Below are 22,720 nucleotides of genomic sequence, written 5' to 3' on the forward strand. Positions count from 1 at the left end.
TTGGGATGAAAGCTAATGAGCGAATTTGATTTTTTTGTTCAGGGAGGGGGGAGGGGCAGACTGAGCTGTTCCACCAAGCCTCTTTTCTGCCTCCGGATGGGAGAACCCAAAGATTCCCTTCTCAGGTCTGGGGGTAGCAGGGAAACCAAATCCATCCCAAGACAGCCTCCAGATGATTGGGGACAAAAAACATCAAAATGGTTTGATTTTGAAGACCTGAATGTACATTTGCAGGAAAGTAAAATTGCAGATTAATTTATGAATAAAAGGCTAAACCGACGTTATGCGGGTTGCTGTGGGCGCATACGGAAATGGTGTTTTCTGCTTCCTGCCACTGAACTGTGATAACACAACAGCTTACACTACAGAAAAGGCAATTTGATCACCGGAAGATGCCAGAATTAGTAAGAATGGTGACTCTTGAATGAATGTTCACTTAAAAAAAGGTGTATATGAAGTCTGTTTATGCCCAACTAAAATCCCGGCTGATGGGATTTTCCAGAAGAAGGACTGAGCTCTGCAGCGAAAGACAGAAGGTGGGGCAGGCGGTTGCTGTGCAGCATCAAGAAGGAGATTTGGGGGAAATGAAGAGGAGGAGGAGGAGGAAAGAAAGCAGTACCGTTGGAAGAGAAATACGAGGAGGCCCATGCAAGAGTCCCAGAGGGACAGAGTGTGGGTGAGGCAGCTCAAGAAGAGGCTGATGCATGGAAGAGGCAAGGAAAGAGGTTGGAGGGGCCTGAGGAAAGATAAACATGGGGAAATTACAGCTGCAGCAATGCGGGGAGACTCCCAGAGGGAGCAGAGCAAACCCAGAGGGAATGAAACGCATGGACAGGGCCGCTGGGAAAGCAAAGGCAGGGGGTTTCTTAAGGCATGGAAACTGAGGGTAGGGTGGATCACATTCTGCCAAACAGAAAAAACAAGCTAAGGGCTGGGGAGGGGAATAACTAAGGTTGACAACTGCCCTTGATCCCCTCCCCATGGAAAAAGGGGGAGAAAATTTGCCCTGTCCTTTCCAATAATGTTTGTAGCCCTTGACCCTTCTTCCCAGGCCAGGAGAGAGGCCCACTGGCTTCCTGAGAGGCCTGGGGAAGGCAAACCCTAGGCCTCTGGGCAGAAGACAGGGGGCCCTGCACGCACACAGCCCGGGGCTTTCCAAGGCTCAAATGGAATCTTTCTTTCCTCCTCTGGACAGGCAGCACCCAAGCCCGCTGTAAAGCTGGGCTGGGAAGCGCAAGGACCCTCGGAGCCGCTCAGAGTGGCCCTGCTTTCCAGGCAGAACAAACCGCCTGGTTTGGGTTCATTTACAGCTCCTTGGAAGCCGCTTCCTCCCCTCCATGCGAACCCAGAGCAGAGACCTCTGCCCCACTTCCCAAAGTCAGGAGGCAAAGGAGAAAATGCAACAGGGGCCCAAAAGGGGCAAAGCTACTTCATTGGTGCAAAGAGCTCACAAGTGGCTCCCCACGGGATTTCGGAGGCCAGTGGAGGGACCCCTTTGGCTCATGGGGAGAGCAACAAGCTCCTCCTCAGCCACCGGGCAGCCTCCACTGAAGCATCTGGACAAATAATGGCGGAGCGCCCTAGAGAGTGTGTCCAGACAGCCGCTCGACAGGGGCACTTCTTTCAGACAAGGCCTGTGGACAAGGAGGGAAAGTTAGCAATGCGCCCACGGCAGTCCTCTGACCCACATGGGACCCACGGGTGGGGGCCCCAAGAGCAAGGTGGTTGGGCCATCTCTTCCTCCCCCTGCATCCCCTCCATCCCAGGAACGTTTCTGGCCTTCCTTACCTTTCCTAGGCTAGAACTCCCAAAGACAGTCTTGGGCAATCTCCTCACTGTCAGCCACCAGGCAACCGCCCCGGTCTCCACGCACGTAGTAGCCATTGGGGGCTATGATGGCCAGCAGGTTGTTCCCCTGGATCTCCAGGTAGAAGTTCAAGGCAAACTTCCCCCACGGACTGAAGGTCCTTTCTGGGGTCAGGGACCAAAAGCTCTTTCCTCGGCCTGTGGGACGGAGGGAGGGGAAGGGGAAGGGGTTAGTCTCCCATCAGCAGCCTCTGGCTTCAAGGGAGGGGAGGGGATAGGAAGGAGTGTATTTCTGAGATGTTTGTACTGAAAGTTGTCCAAAACAGACCAAGATGATTTCTGTGTGGATGTGATCACTAGGCGAGCAGCCAGAGAGAGGGAAGCCCCACCTGGCCTGGCTTCTTTGGGGAGGAAGCCCCTGAGGGTTTCCCTGTGAAGCGGAGGGGGGACCCCACCCCCACTTACTTTGAAGGTGGTAGACACCATGCTTGCAAGGCAGGATCTCCACAGGCTCCGGCTCCAGAAGGTTGCCCTGCAGGGTCTCTCGGCAGGGGGAGCTGCCCACGTAGCCGTAGTGCCCACGCAGCACCAGGAAGGAGCGATTGGCAAAGCGCAGCACAAACTCTTCGTTGGGCCCTACAGCAGAAAAGAACTGTGGAGGGCCGGGTGGGGGCTGGCCCAGAGACCAGGAGGCGGAGGGGAAGGGGAAGGGGGACTGGCACACAAAGCCTGGTGGGGCACCCAGAAGCTCCCATCAGCTAACCGCCGGCCTATGCAGAATCCCCTTCTCAGAAGGTGGTTTCAAAAGTTGGTAAATAAATGAAACAACAAATCAGTTGATGGACAGGAAAGTGGGTGGCCTATCAATTTAATAAATACAAACATTGTAAAAAAAAAAACATTTGTGCTGATGTTTGACTATGCTATGCAGACTTTCAAGTTAAAGATACATTTCTTAATGGATACCTGAATTTTTAATATGGGTAGTCCTCGACCTACAACCACAATTGAGCCCAAATTACCATTGTTAAGGAGACAGTCATTCAGTGAGGTTTGTCCCACTTTACGATCTTTTTTGCCACAGTTGTTAAGTGAATCATTGCAGTTGTTAAGTTAGTTACCCGGTTGTTAAGTGAATCTGACTTTCCCCATGGACTTTGCTTGTCAGGTGGTTGCAAAAGGGGATCAGGTGACCGCGGGGACACTGTGGCCATCATAAATGTGAGTGGGTGGCCAAGATTCCCATGAAGAGATTCAAATTCAGCGGCTGGAGGGGCGTGCAGGGAGCCAGAAGGCACAGTGGTGGGTGGTTGATTGATGGCTGCTGTGTGAGGCGATCTGCGCTGTGATTGGCCGCTGCAGGTGTGGAGGTGCGGTTCCCTGTCTTCCCGCCTTTTCCTCCTGTTGCGATTTACCCCAGGATGCTCCGCTTGCCTGGCTCTCTGCCCTGCTCTGCTGCCGTGAGCAGAGGTTGTGTAAAGCCTAGTTCTTGAGGCAAAGCTAGAAGTTCCTGTCAGCGTCTCTGGCTTCATTTGGACGCCTGCCGCCCAAATTCCCTGGCCCGTTTGAATTTTCATCCCGCGACCCCAGGGGTGCAGCAGCGCTTGTGTGTGTGTGTGTGTGTGTGTGTGTGTGTGTGTGTGTGTGGGTCATAAGTCTCTCTTTTCGGTGCTGTTGTAACTTTGAACGGTCACTAAACAAACTGTTGTAAGTTGAGGACTAACTTCCCAAGTCCATTAGAAGCTCGGCCGTTGCTGAAGGCATCTAGTAAGCAGAGACCCCTGAAATGGCAAGCCGAGGGGGGCCCTGCGGGGGGCCCGGGAGGACTTCACTGCTGCCAGGGCTTTGGAGGGCCCCCAGGCAGCCCTCCCCTCACAACGGAAGCAGGAGGGGATTCCTCTCCTCAGTGGCCCCCCCAGCCCCCACCCTTCAACTGAATCCCACCGCGGTTAGGCCAGGCAGGACCCTGCCGGCTCCCCACAACCGGTCAGAGGAGAAGCGCGGGGGAGGACAACAACATGTGGGGGGGCCCTAAGGGTGCCAAGGGCAAGAGGGGTGGAATCTGCTGGGGAGGCTGTGCGAGGAGCAGGCTGGGGAGGGTGGGCGAGGGGGCACCGCAGGGCTGAGGGAGGCGGGTGCAAGGGAGTGGGGCTGGGAGGGAGTTCGGAGGAAAACCTTCCCAGGCCAAATTCTTCCCTCCCCTCCAAGGCCAGGAGGGGCCACAGGAGCAGCTTGCTTCAAGGCGCAGGTCCTTCTTACCTGGGTGCGTGGCTCGAGCTACCAGCAGCCCCACCGGCAGGGTTCCCAGGTAGCGGCCCCCAGGAGCTCTCAGGAAGACCCTCCCATAATGCCAGAGGACCTGGAACCTGGTCTCTGCCTCCTTGGCTGCCCCGTTGGCCAGCACGCACCGGAAGGGTCTCTGGGGAGGAGAAATGCCACGGTCAGGAGGGGCATGCTTACTGAAAGGTTTCCAGGAGCTCTGCCCCAGGGCGGAGGGCGACAGGCAGGATCTGCTCTCCCTCTGAGAGTGAGGGTGGCATCCGCGGACTCATTCCTGGGGCTGGCCTGGGCCAGGCAGGGCAGGTCCCACTGTGTGAGCAGAGGGGGATGGAAGGGGAAATTAACCTCCTCCTAGGGCCAGCAAGAGAAGCGTCTTCCTAGCAGGGAAATCAAGGAAGGGGGAAAAGCCTGGCCAAGGGAGGCTTCTTCACAGATGGGCTAAGTGCTGAATGGGGGACAGAAACAACACCATAGGAGCCATGCAGGCTCTCCCAAAGCTGGCCTCAAAGATCGGGAATGGCTCTTCCCACCTCCCAAGGAGGGGCCGGAAACAGCCTGGATCGTCATCATGTTGCCTTACTCAGAGTCAAGCCCAAGCAGGCCATCCAGCTCTAGTCGAGCTGGGGAGGCCACTCTGCCCTAGGCAGACTATTTCTACTGCTCCGCTATTACTACCCAACCCAGCCCCCCCCCCCCCCCACACACACACCCGAGACTCAGGCTGACTCCCCAGGGCTTCAGCTCGCCCCCTTCAGCCTGTCCTGTCTCAGTTCCAAAGAGTCACTGCTGGCCCGGCATGTATCCCCACTTGCTCGTGTTTGGTGGGTGACTGCCAGGCCGCTGTCCGTCCCTGGCCCAGAGTCCAGTGCTGGATCTCCCTGTGCAGCCCCTTCCCCGGGGGCTTCATCCTGACCTCCCACTTGCTGTGGGGATGAGGCAGCAGCAGTAGGGGACTGACCTGAGCCAGGTACTTGTGATGGACACCTTTTAACTGCACCGTTTGTGTGATGGAGTCCATTTCAAAGAGGAACGTGGACATTGGGCTCAGCTTCTTAGGACCAGCATAGACTTCGGAGTCTGAGGAGAGAGAGTAAGAATGAGAATTGTAAGGGGAAGGAGTTTTGCCAATTGGCTACTCAGTTTGTTCCAAAAGCAGCTGAAAGCCTCTGAATGAAAAGCCCCCTCCCTCACGAAAAACTCTGGGGCCAGTTCAGAGAATGCGGCTTTCAGAATAGCTTTCTTTATTCATTTATTTATTAAATTTCTATGCTGCCCACCTCACTGATACAGCGACACCGGGTGACCTACAATATAATAACTTAAAAAGTACTTAAAAAAACAATTAGGATAGAGAAGTTAAAAGTTAAAAACTAAGATAACGGGCAGCCTTGGGCACGAATCTTCTCTATCCCAAGATAGCAGGCTCCTCGTAGGGCTCAAGGCCAGGTGGCACAGCCAGGTTTTCAGGCTCTTCCAGAAGGATGGGGGTGTGGAGGTGGACCTCCCCTCTGATGGGAGAATATTCCAAAGGATGGGGGCCACAGAAGAAAAAGCTCTTCTCCTGGAACCTGCCAACTGAAATTCTTTGGCCAATGGGATCCAAAGTAGGTCTCTTCTGCTAGTGCAGTAGGTAATCCCACTAGGGTGAGCCAGTTTCTCAGGCAGCCTGGGCTTGTTTAGCAATGGGGTCACATGTGCCATCCTAGAGCCCCTAAGAATTGCCCACCTCGCTGCATTCTCTACCAGCTGCAGCTTCCAAACACTCCTCCCGGGCAGCTCCTTAGGGTGTCTCATTAGAGACACTCTGCATGCAGGGAGGCAGAGATATTTCTGAGGTCCCAGCAGTCAAACTCAAGGCAAACCTTTTGACTTCTTATTGTCACAGGGTGGCAGGAGAGCCCTCCTTCTGTCCCCATCTGAATTCTGAAGTGGCTCAGGTTTGTAGTGACCTGACCAGGTAAGGGTGGGATGAGTCCCTGCTCTCCAGGCAGCTGTTCCTACCATTATTTCCTGGGCTGGAAAAACAGGGATTTACTTGCCAGAAATGATGCTGACGAATCTATTGGCTCTCGTCCTCAGACTGACCCACGGTGGGCACCGCTTGATGACAAACCACTCCTCGTTCTCCTCTGGGTGGTCCCCAAGGCAGAGGAGCCCCCGGCTGCCCTGCGGGTATAAGACGTGACCCTCCATGTCCGTGAGGAAGGCCAGGCAACCGGGCTTCAGGTTCAGGTGAAAGGCCGTCTCCGTGGAGGGCATCGTGGCCAGCTTCTCTGATCTGGAGACAAACTTATGGGTGGAAGTCTCCAAGTGGCAGGTCCCCTTCCTGAACCGCAGGAGGAAGCTGCATTCCTCCAGATAGGGCACGGGAGCATCCACCCAGACCCGATTCAGTTCCGGGTCAGTCCGGGCGTAGAGCTGGCTGCTGGGGTTGAAGAGGACCACGTGCACGTGCTCAGCCAGCTGGGGCATCCACAGGTGGTGAGCGGTCAGGCCTCGGGCCACACAGAACACGTCCTCACCATCAGACTCCAGGAACTTCTGGCTCTCCAGCTGCTGGAGGGTCCAGGCCCCACTCGGATGGACCTCCAGCAGAAACCGGCTTTGCTTCTCAGCCACCGGCCGTCCACAACGCACCGTACCATCTGTTTCCACCAGGAGGTACTGCCCTTGATGCCCAACCAGTGCCACCACGTCCTGCTTCCCTTGCTCTGTGGTCACCCTCAGCTTCCAGGTCTGGGAGAGCAAAAGTGGCCAGTCACCAGCCCAGCTGAGCAGTCAGGCAAAGCCCAATCGCCCTGACGCCCTTCTTTTGTTGGTCTGCTGTTGAGGGTGAGGGTCAACTGGCCAAAGGAGCCTCCCAGAGCAGAATCTCCCAGCTGCCACTCAGCCGAGAGGAGAACCAGGCCTTTCCCAGCCTGGGTGCAGCCTCCCTTGCTTTGGGCTCCAACCCAAGGCTGGAGCTCTGCCTTCTTAGCTGCAGGTAAACTGGCTCCTCCTCCCACCAGCTCAGCCTGGACGCTCCATGGAATCCCAAAGGGAGGGTCCCCTTCCCTGCGCTCGAGGATGCCGGCCTCACATTGGTGCTTGGGTGGGACGCTCCCAGGTCTATGCCCCAAAGGTGGTCCAGGAGCCTCAAGGCTCTTCTGAGGGCCCCTTCTGCCTATTCAGCAAGGCTCTCCCTGTGGGGATGGTGGGTTGTGGGTGGGAGGGGCAAACTTCAAGGCACCCATGGGTGGTTCCTAAGGAATGGAGAGCAGCTGCCTCCTCCCAACTCCCAATTCAAAATAATCAAATTCAATAAACGAAAATAAACACCCCCCTTTTAATTCCTCTAGTGGCTGCGGGAGCAAAAGGGGCCACTGCCTGGTTTGATGCCAGGCAGGGAGCAAGCATTGCTGCCAGGGGGCTGCCTTCCCACTGCCTGAAGGAGCTCAGCCCCTTCCCTCTGCCCCCAGAGCCAGCCATCGGGGCTGGCAGTTCCTTCCCTCCATACCTGTTTCTTTCCCAGCGAGCTCCCCAAGACACTGACATCATCCCCATAGCACTCGCAGGTGAGATACCCCCCCGTCCAGTTGACGAGCCCAATCTGCATGAGGGAGGAGAGCAGAGCGGGAATGGCAGATTCCCCACTTCCACCCCTGGGTCTCACTTGGTCCAGGCTCTGGTGTGTGGGCCCAGGCAAGCCCTCCGGGTGACGCTTCCCAGCGTTCCAGGGCTAGAAGCCCCTGGCAGCTCTGCCCTTTGTGACCCCCTGGTTACCTCACAATGCGGGCACTGAAGAACCGCCTGGCTTTCCACTGCCCTTCAGGCTCCCAAAGGGGATGCCCACCCGCTCTCCCAGTGGAGCCCCTCCCCGTCTCCAGAAGCAGAACATCCACACCTCAAGGCTCATTAGCTGGCTCGCACTCTTGGGGGGCAGCAGCGGGGCCGATGTGGCAGGGCAGTATCCTTAGGTAATTCTACTATGGGTCAGGGGGTGAAATCGGCGGCAGCTGTGACCAGGCGGCCCTGGGGGTCCCTCATACCTCCTGGTGGCCTGGGATGGAATTGAACCCAAGGACCCTTGATGCCTGCAGAGAAGACCTGAGCTCTTCCAAGGGAGCCGACTGCCCAACTGACTTCACTCAGACTGGAAATTCAGTAAATGGGCAAATTCAGCAACTGGACGGTATTGAGCGGACATGAGCGATTGCGCCCAGGAGGCTTCTGAGGAGAGAGAGTTTCTTGCTGGAATGCATACTTCCACAGCTATTCCGCCCGGTGGCCCTTCGGGTACCTTCAGATGGACACCTGGGCCTCGGAAGGCTCTTCAGCGCAGCCTCAGCCAGCCCTGCGCCTCCAGCCGAGTTCCTCCCAAGCTTTCATTCCTGGTCTCTGATCATCAGGGCTGCCGTCCTCCAGCCTGTCACGGCCCTTCCCGGCTCTCCACCGCAGCAGATGGGGAACAAGGCGGCCTCTCCCTCTTGGCGCTCTGCGAGGCGGCCAAGGACCCCGCCGGCTTCTTTGGCAGCTGCCCCATTTCCACTGTGGGATCCCCCACGTCGACTTCCCCCCTCCTGCCGCCTAGGGCAGCAGCCTCCGTACGGGGCGAGCCCCGGAATCCCGGCCCCTTCGGGCCTTGCGGACGAAGGCGGGCAGCGCCGGGCAGGGAGCCCGCTGCGCCCCGCGGGCCGGGATGGCGCCGCCCCGCCTCCTCCCTGCTCGGGCTGCCCGAACGCGCCGCGTCCCGAGGGCCTGAGAGCCGGAACCGGCGGAGGGGCGGGGCGAGGGGCGGCGTCCCGGCTCCCCGGTTACGTCGCTGCCCCGCCCCTTTCGCTCCCGGCGCCCACCGCGCCTGGGGGCGGGCCCGCGCAGGCGCGTGAGGGCGCGTCTTCCGGGCCGCGCGGCGGGGCGATGGAGGCGGCGGAGGCGGCGGCGGCGGCGGGAGGGCCGGGCCGGCGGGAGCTGCTGGCGACGGTGGCGGCGCAGGAGGAGCAGCTGCGCGAGTACCGGGCGCGCCTGCGGGACCTGGTCCGCGCGCACAAGGGGCTGCTGGCGGAGCGGGCGGCGCTGGAGGCCGGCCTGGGCGCGCTGGCGGGGTCGGCGGCCGAGGGCCCGGCGGAAGCGGCGGCGGCGGCCGAGGCGGCGGCGGCGGGCGGCCCCGAGGCCCGGCTGGGCGCGGCGCTGGCCACGCTGGCGCGGGAGAAGGCGCGGCTGGAGGCGAGCTGGCAGGCGGAGCGGCGCGAGGCGCGGGCCGAGCGGGAGCGGCTGGAGGGCGAAGCGCGGGAGGCGCGGGCGCGGCTGGCGGCGCAGCAGCGGGACCGGGCGCAGGAGCAGGCCGACCACGCCGACATGCTGCGCGAGCTCCAGCGGCTGCTGCAAGACGAGCGGGCGCGGCGGCGCGAGGCGGAGCTGGGCCTGGAGGAGGCGCGCCGGGAGGAGCCGCGAGAGCTGCGGGCCGAGCTGGAGCGCCTGCGGGGCCACTTCCAGGCGCAGCTGCTGCAGGAGGCCGGCAAGGTGGGCGCGGGGGGACCCCCTCCCCTCCCCTCCCCCCCCCGCGGGCGAGAGTGACCGCCTCTCCTCCTTGCCCCCCCAGGCCGCCCAAGCCGACGAGCACCTCCGGATGGGAGAGCAGCGCGGCGCCGCCCTGGAGGCCCGGATTTCCGAGATGTCGGAGCTGCTGGGTGCCTACGAGAAGGCCAGGCAGAAGGACCAGGCCGCCATCCGGAAGCTGAAGGACCGCGCTGTCCAGCTGGACCTCGAAAACAAGACCCTCGCTGTCGCCGCCTCTGGCCACGCCGCCGTGGGCCTCACCCTGGAGGACGGCCACCTGGACACCAACGTGTTGAGAGACAAGGTGGAGAAGCTGACGAAGCTGGCACGAGTGGCTGCCGAGCATGCCCCGTCTCTCGTGGGGGATGTCGAGGCCCTCTGCCCGGCTGAGCCCCCGAAGGACACAGAGTCTGGAGACTGCGAGAAGGCCACCATGGCCTATTATCAACAAGAGCTCAAGCAGCTGAAGGAGGAGTTTGAGAGGTACAAAGTGAGGGCGCAGGTGGTCCTGAAAAGCAAATCGGCCAAGGATGGGAATTTGGCCAAGGAGCTGGAGGAGAGCCAGGAGCAGCTGACGGAGCTGAAGGAGAAGTATGTTTCCCTTCGGCTGTCCTGCGAAGCGGAGGCCAAGCAACACCAGGAGCAGCTGGAGGCCAAGAGGCGAGAAGTGGCTCTCCTCCAGCAGCTCCACCGCCAGGAGCTGGAGCGATGCCTGTCGGAGGGCCAGGAGAAGGTCCTCCGACTGGAGGAGGAGATGCACAAGCAGCGCAATCGGGCCCTGGCCGTTCTGGCTGAAAAGGACCAGGAGCTGCAGCAACTGAGGGTCCTGGCCGTGCCCTTTGGGCTGCAGGCCCCCAAAGCAGCCACAGGGCCAGGTAGTGGTGGCAGCAGCAGTGCCCATAGCGACAGTGGGGTGGGTGACGATGCTTTGGAGCACCTGACCCTGCCTCTCCCTGCCCCCAATGAGCCTACCTTCCTGCTGTACACAGAGCAGCTGGCTCGGAAAGAGGTGGAAATCTTGGCCCTGAAGAAGCAGAAGCACCAGCTGGAGATGGAGGCTCACCAGTTGCAAGAGAAGCTGCTGGAGGAAGGAGAGAAGCACCGAGAGGAGGTCTCTCTGCTCCAGGGCCACATTCAGAAGACCTTCAGGGACCGGAGCAGAGAGGGAGCTAACCTGGAGTACCTCAAGAACATTTTCTACAGGTTCCTGACTTTGACAGATTTGTTGGGACGCCAGCAAACCCTGACAGCCATATTGACTATTTTGCATTTTAGCCCAGAAGAGAGACAGGCTGTCCTGAGCCACGTGGGCAGAAGCAGCAGCTGGTGGCTTTCGGGGAAGAGATGAAAGCCCCGCCAGCTCTGCTTGCGGGGGTTGGTGGGGTTGGGTTCATAATGAGGCTGGCTTCCCCTTTCTGGCTTCAAGGCAAGCAGTAGCCATTCCTAGCCATTGGGTGGGGAGGCCACAGGACCAGCCAGGGTTCCCAGTTCAGACTCCAGCCGGAGTGTAATGCCTCGCTGGGGCTGCAGGGATTCATTTTGGGGTCTTTGTTCTTTTTAAAGGGCTCCTTTCAGGAGTCTGGCCAGTGTTTGTTCCAATATTTGTGCCAAATGTGGACTGGGGAAATCCTCCGGACTCTCAAGCCGGCAGTTGAGGCCAGCCAATAAAGCATCAGCAGTTGAAGCCTGTCCTGTGAGTGCCTGGGCTTGAAGCAGATCCTGGCCTTTAGATGAAGTCCCAGGGCGTTCCCTCAAGCACTGCTGTCCATCTCGGGGCATGGAGATGCAACAGTCCCTGGAGGTTGGTGAGCTGCTTCCGGCCACTCTGGGCCAGAAGATGCTAAGATTTCCCCCTCCTGATCTGTACGCTCCTTGCATGCCTTCTCCCAGCCAAGAATTGGAAGGCAGGCCAAGGGCCATGGTTCCCTCCTCTCCGTTTCTTTGTGGAAGTCAATCTATATAGCCTCCAATCTGACAAGGGTAACTCTAGGTGGCCATATAGGGGTGGGGGGTTATAGGGCAGGGGTCCTTGACTCCCTTCACAGCTCAGAAAAGACAGCAGCCCAGGGTTTGATACCTCCAGGGTCATCAGGCAGTTTCAGTTTGCCTGCTGGGTCTAATATGCACTTTAGTATCGTGTGTGAAAGGCTGGATCATTACTGGCCACCTCACAGCAGTCTTTGGCATGGGAACTCGGCCGTCGTCTTAGCCTCTTGGAGATTAGTCCATTATAGCACTAGCACTTATTTATTTATTGGTTCGATTTATATGCCGCCCTTCTCTGGAGACTCAGGGCGGCTTACAATGCGTTAAGCAATAGCCTTCATAATTTTGTATATACTTGCTTAGTAGGGCTTTCGCCCCCCCCCACCCTCCCAGCGGGGGTTTTTTTTTTTTCCCCCTCTAATACAAAGTCAGCTTATTGCCCCCACAATCCGGGTCCTCATTTTACCTACTTCGAAAGGATGGAAGGCTGAGTCAACCTTGAGCCTGGTGAGATTTGAACTTGAAGTAATTGCAGGCAGCTGGTGTTACTTAACAGTGCTTTAGTCTACTGTACCACCAAGGCTCTTCCACTTAGACTTCTATACCACTTCACAGTGCTTTTACTGCCCTCTCTGAGCAGTTTACAGAGTCAGCCTCTTGCCCCCAACTGGATCCTCATTTCACCAACCTCAGAAGGATGGAAGGCTGACTTAACCTTGAGCCGGTGAGGGCTGAACTGCTGGCAGTCAGCAGAGTCAGCCTGCAATCCTGCATTCTAACCGCTGTGCCACCATGGCTAAACTCTGTGATTTCTTGGGGCAACGTAAACATAGTTATATTTTGTCTAGATGGGGTTAGGATTGCATGTCTTGTGTATTTGGATATGCAGACATGAAGGTTTTCTGAAAAAGGTAACGGTGCAGGTTAGAGCAACTGTGAGGTCAGAAGATAGCCAGGCGCTCTCATTGCTGGGAATCTTGACCAAGAACTGAATAGCTCATGTGAGTGATTCTGTCTGTCTCGGAAGCACCCTCACTGGGGTGCATCACCCATCACGCACCTTCAGGGTAAAGCTTTGCCCTTCTGCTCCTGATCTGCCTCCTCCCTTTCAAAGGCCAGCCAGTTGGCGGCTGTTCAGGGCACTTGAGCTGGTCAGTTCTGAAGGTGCTGCTGCAAGTCCTCTTAGCCAGTGCTTGTCCACTCCTGTGGCAGCAGAGAACCTCTGGGCTATAGTTACCGTTTTGTGCTCCTTTCTTTAATGTTTGGGCTCCCGGTGCAGAAGCCTTAGCCATCCGTCCTTCCGCCTCTTGCCTGCCTTTCTGGGGAGGGAAGAAGGAGGGCCCAGAGCAGCTGCAGCTTATTGGGCTCCTTAAAGAGTTCTGCATCTGGGTGCCAAGCCAGAATATGGCAGGTTTTATAGGCCTGTGTAGCTGGTCTTTTCATTCTTTCCAGCCCAGAAGTGGAAACAGAGGCTTGAAATTCTCCCTGTACAGCCATGCAAACAGAGAATGGAATGGGACTGAGCCTGCAGCAAGGGAGAAGCCTCGGGTGGGATGGGGCGGGGATGAGTTGGAAAATCAGTTATGGGCTGTGGAAAGAGAATAGAAGTGAGCCCCCAGGGCATCCCTGTGGGCAGGGCAGCAGCCTGGACCCCTCTATTTTAAGGCCCATCACATGACCTCAAGTGGAGTTAGGAGCAGGGGGGGAAACTATCCAGAATCCCAGCTCTTCTCCATGCTCTCCCACCACCAGGCAGAGGTTTCCAGCATGAAATCCCCACACGTCCCCCTGTGAGCAGCTTGTCCTTGGGCAGCCCTTCCCAATGTTGCAGCCTGCCCTGTTGTCATCCCTCCCGGTCAACCCCCAGAGTGGAGCTGCTGCTAAGGCACTGGGACAAACCAGAGCTGCTGCTCTGCTGGTAGGCCTGTGTTGAGGGAGCTCGCAACAGGTGCCCTTGTGGTTCAGAGGCAGAGAGGGGTTCCTTGGGAAAGGGGCCTCCTGGCTCCTGAGGGAGGAGGGTTGGGCTTAGGCTACTCTGCCCCACCATGTTCACTCCACAGATCTCCAGCCCCTGAGCTGCAGGGCCCCTTCTGATTGGCTCAGTTCACATCAGGTATTTTCCTTCAATCACCAGTTCCTAGGTTTGCTCCATGCTGGCCACGTCTGCCAAAAGGCCCAGCGGTGAATGTGCTTGAATGGTCCCGTGAAAGACCTGAGAGCTGGTCACACTGCGGCAAGCCAGCCTATGGCTGGATTTAAGAAGCGACCCATTGAGAGAGGTTGGCAGACTCCCATCCAAATCTGGGCACCATTTCGGTCTCCCTCCCATTGTGCAGCTTTTTAACTGGATGGCTTAGTGCCAACGGTGGGCTGGGCTGCAGCCTGGATCCAGATGGTAGCTTGCTGGGCACGTTCTCCTTCATGGGAGCCCAGAGCCTCTGCTGGAAAGAGGATGGGGAGCCAGAAGTTCAGCAGGGCAAGGGAGCTGAATGCCCCAGGGAAGGCTTGAGAAGCATGCCCCTCCCCTTGCATTTGCTCAGGGTTGTGGCCAGGTGAGGCCTCAGGGAAGGGGAGCGGCAGGCTGTCATCAGATGCCCTTGGGGCAGTCTCCAGCCAGGCCCCCTTGCGCAAAACAGCTCAGCTGAGAGGACAGGGCGAGGCCAGTAGCTGAAGCTGCAGCAGCCCCATGGCTGAAGAAAGCAAGCGGGGCTCAGCCCTGCCAGCTGACAAGGTATGCCCTCCAGGGGCTGAGTGCATTCCTAGGGAGAGGCAGTGGTTTTGGGGAGGGTAGAGGTTGCACATTTTGCCAAACCTGGATGGTGCTGGCTTGGCAAAAGATCCTTCAGAGCCAGCAAGAGTTTGGTGCCGGGCTATGCTCCCTCCCTCTGTCTGCATCTGGCCTTGTGCAACAGTCTGTGGGGCTGCAGATGCCTGCAAAGCAGGCAGTGTGGACGTGTGTGTTGCCCAGGTCGCCAAACAGTAGTACGGATTTGAGTGTGGAGGCCAATGCGGAAAGATACTTTCACCTGAATTTATGACTCTGGCAGCCTGCCTCAACAGTGGCCTCCACTTTTTCCGGGGAGGCTTTGCAACTGCAAACAGGCTGTTCCCACAATGGCTGCCAATTCCAGATGCCCTGCCCCGCCTAGAGAAGCTGTGCTAGGAGCGGCGGTGGTAGCAACAAGATGGGTGGGACGTCCCAGACCGTGGGTACAGACCCACCCAAGAACAGTGTGGATCTGTACATTTAGGATGTCTAGGATGGAGGTTACTCCACCCACCCATCCCAGAATTGAATGGCTAGCCTAGGCAGGACAAACCAGGGCATCCCTCACCTTGCTGGGCTCCAAGACTTCCCCCCATCACCTACAGACAGGCAGAGCTCCTTCCTTTCATTCACACAGCCTTTTCTCAGGCCAAGTTGCTGCAAGACCTGGGCACTCGCCCTGCAGCACCTTCTGCCAAGGTGGGCCAGGAGCCCACATCTGCGCTGGCACTGCACGGGGGTGGGCAGTTCTTCCAAGCCCATCACTTGCTTTCCAGGGCAGTCAGCTGGCCTCGCTGATTTGCTGTACCCAAGAGTTGGGGGGGGATCTGGGAAAGGCAGGCCCACATTTCCAAAACTGCTGCTGCCTGCTGTGCCCTGCTCTCCACCAGCTTCCGTGCCTCCAAAAGAACTTGGGACAATAAGAACCAGGCAGCCATGGGCCTTGAAAACAAGGCAGGTTTTATTGCAGATCAGCTTGGCTTTGTCAGCAACACATTTTTGCAAATTAAGGACTCGGAGGGAAGGGCAGTGAAATGCTTTCTAGACTTGCTGATGATGCAGAATGAGCATCATTGAGTGAGAGTGAGCACCCTAAAATACAATACTCAAAATGATGTTAACAGGTTGGAGATATTAACCTAATGCCAGATTTAGTTGAGAAAATGCAATTTTTCAGTAACAATCCAGTGCGCAGGAAATACTGGTGCTGGCATTTCACAAGCTATGATTCCTCGTGCACATCTGAATTCTTTACCAAGAGTCAGAAATGGGAAGAAATGTGTGCGGCCTTGGGAAAGGCTTGCCAGGGTCAGTGGAGCTGGCCAGCAGACTTTAGGAAGACATTAACCGGATGATCCCAGCCTGTCCTCTGCTCTGGGCAAAGAAAGGTAGCCCTTCCTGAAGGGAGGGAGAAGAAGGTGCTGAGGGGGGCACCCCTGGCCCAGTTCTGGTGGGCCTTTTCTTCTGGGGTGCTTTGGTTTCGACTGGATGGCCCCTCCCTGAACTTTCTGCTTCTTCTCTAGATCCTGGTCTTGGTGTGTATCTACCTGGTGACCCTCTCCCTCAGGTGAGCGGAGGGGCTGGCTAAGCTCCACTGCCGGACTCCCAGGGGATAGGGGAGTCTTGCTCACTTCCCCGTCTCCAGCAGCCTCGGGAATGTGGGTGACAAACCACTGGGTCTGAATCTGGTCTTGTCCTGCCTTCTGGGTGGGAAGCATGAGACCAATTAACTCTGGGGCAGGGCGGTAATTCTCTACATCTGGCTCCCCTGCTAAGGAGGGTGGGTGCCTGTGCCTGACCCAGCCAGTAGGGGCTTGCTTGTGGGCCTGCTGGGGAAGGGGGAGGAGAGCCCGGTAAGGTCTAAGGACCAAGGCATGGGCTGCAGGGCAGGTGTGGGAAGGAGGAAGGGTCTTTCTCTCCTCGCTTGTGAGTGACCCCCCCCTTCCTGCAGGGTCTATGAATGAGTACGAATGAGTATGATTGATGGTTGCTAAGTGGGGTGGGAGGTGGGGGTGTAGAGGAAAGTCCTGGGACTTCTGCCTGCTCCCAAGCCAAACTTGACTGGGGAGCAGAGGGAGGGAAAAGCCCAGCCCTGGGTGGATCTGTGGGGGCAGCTGGGCCTGCTTGATCCCGCTGGGTTTCTCTTTCAGCCTGCTGGGCAGTGGCTCCATTCTGGCCATGGCCGTCCGCCGAAGACAATGCTGCTGTGACCAGGTTTGATGGGTGACTCCCAATGGCCTCCCGGTGTTTGGCAACCTGCTTTATACCTCACTCTTTCTCTGGGTCTTCACAGGGCACTGAATTATAACACAAGCTGGCCTGGGTTTGTGCAAGAACACACACCAACTTCAATGAACACAGGTTTGGCAGGTGATAGATCTTTAACCAGGCTGGTGAAATGAGTTGTCCCGATAGCCTGTTACAGTCGGACTGAGGCCTGAAAGTTTGGCAGGGCATCCTTGATGCCAAGATGCCAATCCCTGCCATGGGCTCAATTGAAGTGCTTCAGAAGGAAGCCGCCTATCCCTGAGGACTGCTGCCAAGGGCAGAGTGCGGTGCAGCCTGTTTTCCCTTTGCAGTCTTTCTATCCTCCTGCTTCCTATCCTCCTACACAACTCTGATGCTGTGTGGTAAAACACCATAGAGAACCGAAAATGGAGGTCAAAGCGCTGCGATTAAAGCACAAGCAATTCCACCTGGAGACCTAATTTCTAGGGAAGGCCGTCTGCAAAAATGCCTAAAAGGGCAACAGTGGCCACTGTCCCCCTGAAGATGGACAGCCCCTATTCACTGCCAGGTGTAGGGCACAGGAACCAGCCGCGTGCCCAGGGCCTCTTTTGGAAACGGGTCCATTTTTATTAACCATGGGGCAATTCTGCCTCCCATGACTGAGCCAGCACCAACCCTGACAGGCTGAGGCTGCTGCCCCAAGCTGAGCCGCATGGCAGCCCTGCTAAAAGCCTAGCACAACTGGCTAGTTCAGATTGCCAGGGACAGACACGGGTGTCTTGAAAAAATGGGGAGGTATCTTCGCTTGAGAAAGGCATAAGGTGTAAGGACTCCTGCCTTGAGCATGGGGGGGGGATTAGAAGACCTCCAAGGTCCCTTCCAGCCCTAAGGTAGTAGGTTAGGCTCCCCTGCGGATGTTTATCTTGTCCAAATGTGGCTGCATTCAGCTGACATCCCGCCCGCCCCCGAGTGATTAGGGTTCTGCAGAGATTGAAATTGAAGTCCTGGCCATCCAGACCTGGGAGGCTGCCTCCACCTGGGCTATGGGAAAAGGTTGGAGCAGCCAGAGAAGCACCGCTTTGGGTGCCAAGAGGGACCACCGCTGGACAAAAGCTGTGCTGCAAGGGGCACAGAAAGGAGGGTGGCTCTGCCTGCTGGGTGGCTAGCGGCGGCTTCTCACCTGTTGCTTGTCCACAGCTCCGGCCTCTCGTCCTCCTCTCACTCGCGGACTTCCTGGGCGCTGCGGTGCTGATCCCCACCATGGCCCTCCACCTCCTTCCCACCCAGCACTTTGGGGCGGCCCACGGCTTCTGCCTGTATGGGCGGATGTTTGGCATGGTAACTCAGCCCCTCCTGGGGTGACACTGGAGGGGTGGCAGGTCTATAGGTGGGGGGGGGCGATTCACTGCTGGCCCAGCCCAGTCCGTGTCGGAGAGGGTGGCTGGTGGGTCAGTCCTGAGTCCTCCAGCCGGGGAGAGGGAAGTCTCATCCGCAGGGGAAGAGCCCCGCAGGGGAAGAGCCCCACCTAAGAGCCAGAATGGAAGGGACAGGCCGTCCAGAAGCCTAGGGAAGAGATGGTTCTGCAGGGAGAGCTGCCTCTGTTGCAGCCCATGTGTGCCTCCCCTCCTGTCCCTCAGATGTTCTATGCCATCTCTCTGCTGATGGTGCTCGTCTATGCATGTGAAGTGAACCAGGCAGTCAGAGGCTGGAGAGTGACTCAGGTATGGAGGTCTTTGACAATGGTGGGATTCAAATTATTTTACTACTGGTTATGTGGGCGTGGCTTGGTGGGGCGTGGCTTGGTGCACATGGCAGGGGAAGGATACTGCAAAATCTCCATTCTCACCCCACTCTGGGGCCAGCCAGAGGTAGTATTTGCCAGTTCTCCGAACTACTCAAAATTTCCACTACCAGTTGTCCAGAACCTGCTGGATTTCACCCCTGGTCTCTGGGGTGTGGCCCCAGTTCCCCACACACACACTTCATTCGCCCTGCTGCTGCTGCTGGAGCCATGTGCAGGCTTGCCTGACTGAGTGTGTGGATGGGCAGAGGCTGGAGGGGGAGTTTGAGAGCAGCTCTCCCCCCCGCAACCTCATACTCCCAACCTCATACCATCATGCCCAGGCGGGAGGAGGGCTCAGCCAGTCGGCCCTAATCTTGGCCAAAAGCCCTTGTGGCACCTGGGCTCCCTGCACCTCCAGTTCTGAAGTCCCCATTAAGGATGTCTGTGTGTGTGTGTGTGTGTGTGTGTACGCGCAATCACGCACGTCCCCCTGAGGAACTGCTTGACCACCATGGGGTGGGATTGTACCTGGCATTCCAGTTTAGATGGGAGCTAGGCTGCCTCCGCTGCCTTTTCCCAAGGCCAACGCTCTTCTTCGCCATGCCCACAAGGTCATCCTTCTGTTGGTGCTCCAAATCTCTCTCTCTTTCCCAGGAGGACAGCTCCTACTGCCCCAGGTTCCAGCTGGCTCTGCCCTATACCCTGGCTTGGTAGGTAGAGTGCAAGGGAGCCTGTGAATGGCCGGAGGGGGGTCTCTGGCCCTCCAGGACCCCTCCCCAGAGATTTCCCTTTGCTTCCCAGGTTGCTCCCTTGCCTGGTAGTTCTGGCTCTGATAGTCCTAAGCAGCAGGCCCCTGAGTAGCGAGGCCTTCCTCCAGCCTTTGCCCCAGGCGGGCACGGATTCCTCAGGGGCCTCCAACCTCTCCTGCTCCAGGTGGGCATCTTCCCCTCCCCTGGGTCCCAGAGGAATCGGGTGGGGCCTGGGCTGGAGATCCTTCTCACCTTCTTCCTTCCCCTTGCAGCTGCCTGATTCTCATCCACCTTTCCCACAACTCCTGCTATAAGGTATGGCAGTCTTGGCCCAGCGGTATCCTCCACTCTCCCTCTTTGTTGGGCAGATAATGGTGGTTCAAAGCATCCCTGACCATTGATGGCCCACCCTCTCTCTGAAGAGGTCAGTGAAGGGCAGCCTCCATTGCCCCAGGCAGTTGGCGTCACTGGTTGGTTGCTCTTATGAGTTGGAAATGCCTCCTCCTCCTCCTCCTCGGACTTCTAAGTAAAGCGGAGGCTGGGACTGACCGCAGGGGAATGAGCAGCTGGCAAGTAGACCTGCATTTTGTAATTCCTCTCCGAGATCCCCCTCAGGAGGTCCAGGCAGTTGCAAGACCAGAGTCTCCAAGGGATTCTGAGGAAGCGGCCATTGTGCTCAAATTGTGGTCGGTGCCTTTAAAAGGATGCTGGGTTTCCTTGCTTGTTTTTCTACTCCTTTTTGGAAATTGTTCACTGCTTTTTAGCCATTACAAACCTTTGCAGCAACAAATTCTACACCACTGGGTAAATTTCCTTCAATACTTAGCAAAAGGAGGTTTAAAGACAGTTTTGAGGAATTAAAATGTATAGGTTAACATAGGTGGGTTGTTATCTCCCGTTACCCTGGTTTTCGCGGGTGTTTGTATGTAGGTGTTTGGTTATTCGGGTCTTCTCCCACGTAAAATTGGAAGTGTCTTGGCGACGTTTCGACGAAGTCTCATTCGTCATCTTCAGGCTGGTGTTCTCGGCTTCGTGCTTCCATTTGCTCCTGGAAGCACGAAGCCGAGAACACCAGCCTGAAGATGACGAATGAGACTTCGTCGAAACATCGCCAAGACACTTCCAATTTTACGTGGGAGAAGACCCGAATAACCAAAGACCTACACACACACACACACACACACACACACACACACATATAAAAAAGATACAACAGGAAAGCCATTTCTTAATATATGCTTTTCTTTACTGTATTCCAATGCTGCTGCCCAGGCTCCCAGGCAGCCAAGCCCCCCTCTTGCCTCCCAGCACTCGCGCAAGGACAGCAGCATCTTCTTCCTGGTGTTTCTGGCCTTGGTTGTGTCCGCTTGCGTGGTAAGTGATGCGTGTGGCCGTCCTGTTCTGTGGACTTCTGGGGGTGGGAGAAACAAGACGACCCTGGCAGATACTTTGGGGAGGGGGCTTGCTTACCAACGAAGACAATGAAGGGCACAAGAGCGAAGAAAACAGAAGGGTTTGCTTTTTCTGAAGCTCCAGGGGCTGACCCGAAGGGGCTGGTTCCAGCGCTAGATCTAGGGGCTGGGCTGAAACATCTGGCTGAGGCAGGGGCTTTTTTTCCTTTTAAAGGGCTGCTGAGGCCAGGCCAGCTCGCCCGCCTGCCCACACTCCCTGCCTGAGCCCAAACCAAGCCAGTGGCAGAAGAGCCGCCATCTTGTCCCTGGCTTTTGCCCCTCCGGCTTTATTTCATGGCCAACGAAGCCATCTCTGGTGCCAAGAAAAGAAACTCTTGGTCTATCACGCTTACCACGCCTGGACTTAAATTTTGAGAGTTTCTTTTAGGGTGGAGCTTTACAATCAGTGGCAGAACTCTGTCGGCGAGGCAGGTGGTTTTGTGGGGGACGTCCGCCCTCTCCCCATTGGCTGCCAGGGTGGGCGTGGAGCCTCTGGCTCCCCCAAGACCCCACGGAGGTTGCCCTCTGTCTCCCCCAGGATTGGATGTGGCCTTCCTGATGCCACTGCCCTCCTTGGGCAGGTTCTCTACTGCAGGGTGAAGAGATGGCAATGCCAGGACCGCCACGGGCTGCGGAGTGAGGGTTTTGCCAGCAGAAGCCATGTCACCCGCAGCTTCCAGCTGGTCCTCGTGTTCTGCTGGATGCCAGGTCAGTGGCCTGTACCCGTTTCCCAGCTGGCCTTCTGAGTCTGGCCTGCCTGCTGCCAAGCGCTTCACCCACCATGCAGACTAGGCCAGCAGGCTGAGCAGAGGCAGTGATCGGCCGGCTTTCTTGTCTACAGCTTGCCTCCTTGTGGTGCTATCATTCACCCGCCTGCAGCTCTCCACCCTTTTTCCTCTCTTGGTGGCCACGGTGAGTTGAGGGGGAGGAGAGGGACCACCTTTGGTGGTCAGCAGACACCTGCAAGAGAATCACGGCCAGCTTCTCTGCCCTGCCCAGGCCCTGACTGCCCCCCTCCAGGGCTTCCTGCACAGCCTGGTCTATGGCTGGTTGAGGAGCAGCTTCCGCCAGGAGGTTGCGGGTGAGCGGCTCCCGCTGTATTGCTCACCAGACCTGAAGGCCTCCTTCGATGACTCCTTGGCTGCGTCTGGCTAGCTCCGAAAGCCTTTCTGGGTCCAGATGCGCATGAGAGGCAGCAAGTACCCCTTGAATAAAACAATAGAATAGAGCTAGAAGGGACCTCGGAGGCCTTCTACTCCAACCCCCTGCTTCAGCAGGAGACCCTGTATCATTTCAGACAAATGGCTGTTCTGCTAAATAAAATGTGCAGGGAGCTTCACCCCACGGCCTCTCTTCAATGGGGGTGGTGGGCAGCCCTCTAGTTATGGATCATTGCCGCAAAGTCTCGGAGCCTGCTTGGCTCCAGCCAGCTAGCAAGGCCTCCCTTTGAAGTGGGGGAGGGTGGGGGACAAGGAATCCCACCCTCTGAACTGTCAGTGCAAGAGAAGCAAATGCTGCCTGTTTGGGCTCTGAATGTGTGTTCCGTCTGGCACCACCCAGATCCCAAGGCCAGAGACAGGGCTGCCCTGGTAGGGTCGCTGAAGCTCCGGTTCTCCAGTAACCTCAGACCTGTGGGCACAGCCAAGCCTCCCCCCCACCTTGAGGGGTATCCTGCTGCCTCCGAGACTCCTAAAAGGGTGAGGAGGTGGGAGAGCATCGACACAGCCCCCCTGTCCACCCTTGTTTGTTTATTATTCATATTTCTATGCCGCCCATTCTCCGAGGACTCTGGGCGGCTTGCACCGAAGACAGTATACTAAATAGCATATTGCCCCCAACAATCTGTGTCCTCATTTTACCCACCTCGGAAGGATGGAAGGCTGAGTCAACCTTGAGCTGGTGAGATTTAATCCACTGATCTGCTGAACTAGCAGTCAGCTGAAGTAGCTGCAGTACTGCACCCTAACCACTGCGCCACCTCGGCTCATAGCCCCCGCTTCCTCCTCACCTCTTGGGGGCCAGAACGAGTCTTTCTAGTCAAGGCTGAGGGGGAGCTTTTCCTCCCCTGGCAGCTCAGCCAAGCAATTGAAACACAGGGTGGGGGGCACTCTGCGCAGTTCCTCCCATGTCGGTC

General features: G+C 57.3%; 3 protein-coding genes across 3 annotated transcripts; 2 read left to right on the forward strand and 1 right to left on the reverse strand.

The window, feature by feature from the left end:
* Nucleotides 1-1,434: 1,434 nt before the first annotated feature.
* Nucleotides 1,435-8,732, reverse strand: FSCN3 (fascin actin-bundling protein 3). The gene is made up of 7 exons (XM_070947136.1): nucleotides 7,583-8,732; nucleotides 6,126-6,822; nucleotides 5,045-5,163; nucleotides 4,066-4,225; nucleotides 2,272-2,442; nucleotides 1,789-2,004; nucleotides 1,435-1,634 (listed from the first exon to the last, which is right to left on the reverse strand). The coding sequence occupies exons 1-6, from the start codon at nucleotides 7,679-7,681 to the stop codon at nucleotides 1,799-1,801; spliced, it is 1,452 nt and encodes a 483-aa protein (XP_070803237.1). The 5' UTR covers nucleotides 7,682-8,732; the 3' UTR covers nucleotides 1,435-1,634; nucleotides 1,789-1,798.
* A 624-nt stretch (nucleotides 8,733-9,356) lies between these two features.
* GCC1 (GRIP and coiled-coil domain containing 1) lies at nucleotides 9,357-11,305 on the forward strand. Its single transcript, XM_070947732.1, has 2 exons — nucleotides 9,357-9,585; nucleotides 9,665-11,305. The coding sequence occupies exons 1-2, from the start codon at nucleotides 9,421-9,423 to the stop codon at nucleotides 10,967-10,969; spliced, it is 1,470 nt and encodes a 489-aa protein (XP_070803833.1). The 5' UTR covers nucleotides 9,357-9,420; the 3' UTR covers nucleotides 10,970-11,305.
* Nucleotides 11,306-11,359: 54 nt separating this feature from the next.
* LOC139319741 (transmembrane protein 116-like) lies at nucleotides 11,360-22,083 on the forward strand. The gene is made up of 12 exons (XM_070947733.1): nucleotides 11,360-11,422; nucleotides 15,898-15,941; nucleotides 16,525-16,588; nucleotides 17,801-17,941; nucleotides 18,241-18,324; nucleotides 19,041-19,096; nucleotides 19,188-19,319; nucleotides 19,408-19,450; nucleotides 20,408-20,509; nucleotides 21,168-21,294; nucleotides 21,428-21,498; nucleotides 21,586-22,083. The coding sequence occupies exons 1-12, from the start codon at nucleotides 11,399-11,401 to the stop codon at nucleotides 21,739-21,741; spliced, it is 1,044 nt and encodes a 347-aa protein (XP_070803834.1). The 5' UTR covers nucleotides 11,360-11,398; the 3' UTR covers nucleotides 21,742-22,083.
* Nucleotides 22,084-22,720: the final 637 nt, after the last annotated feature.

The sequence above is a fragment of the Pituophis catenifer genome, unplaced genomic scaffold (genome assembly GCF_029215685.1).
Source record: "Pituophis catenifer annectens isolate HBS135680 unplaced genomic scaffold, rPitCat1.0.hap2 SCAF_7, whole genome shotgun sequence".
Lineage (NCBI taxonomy): Eukaryota > Metazoa > Chordata > Lepidosauria > Squamata > Colubridae > Pituophis > Pituophis catenifer.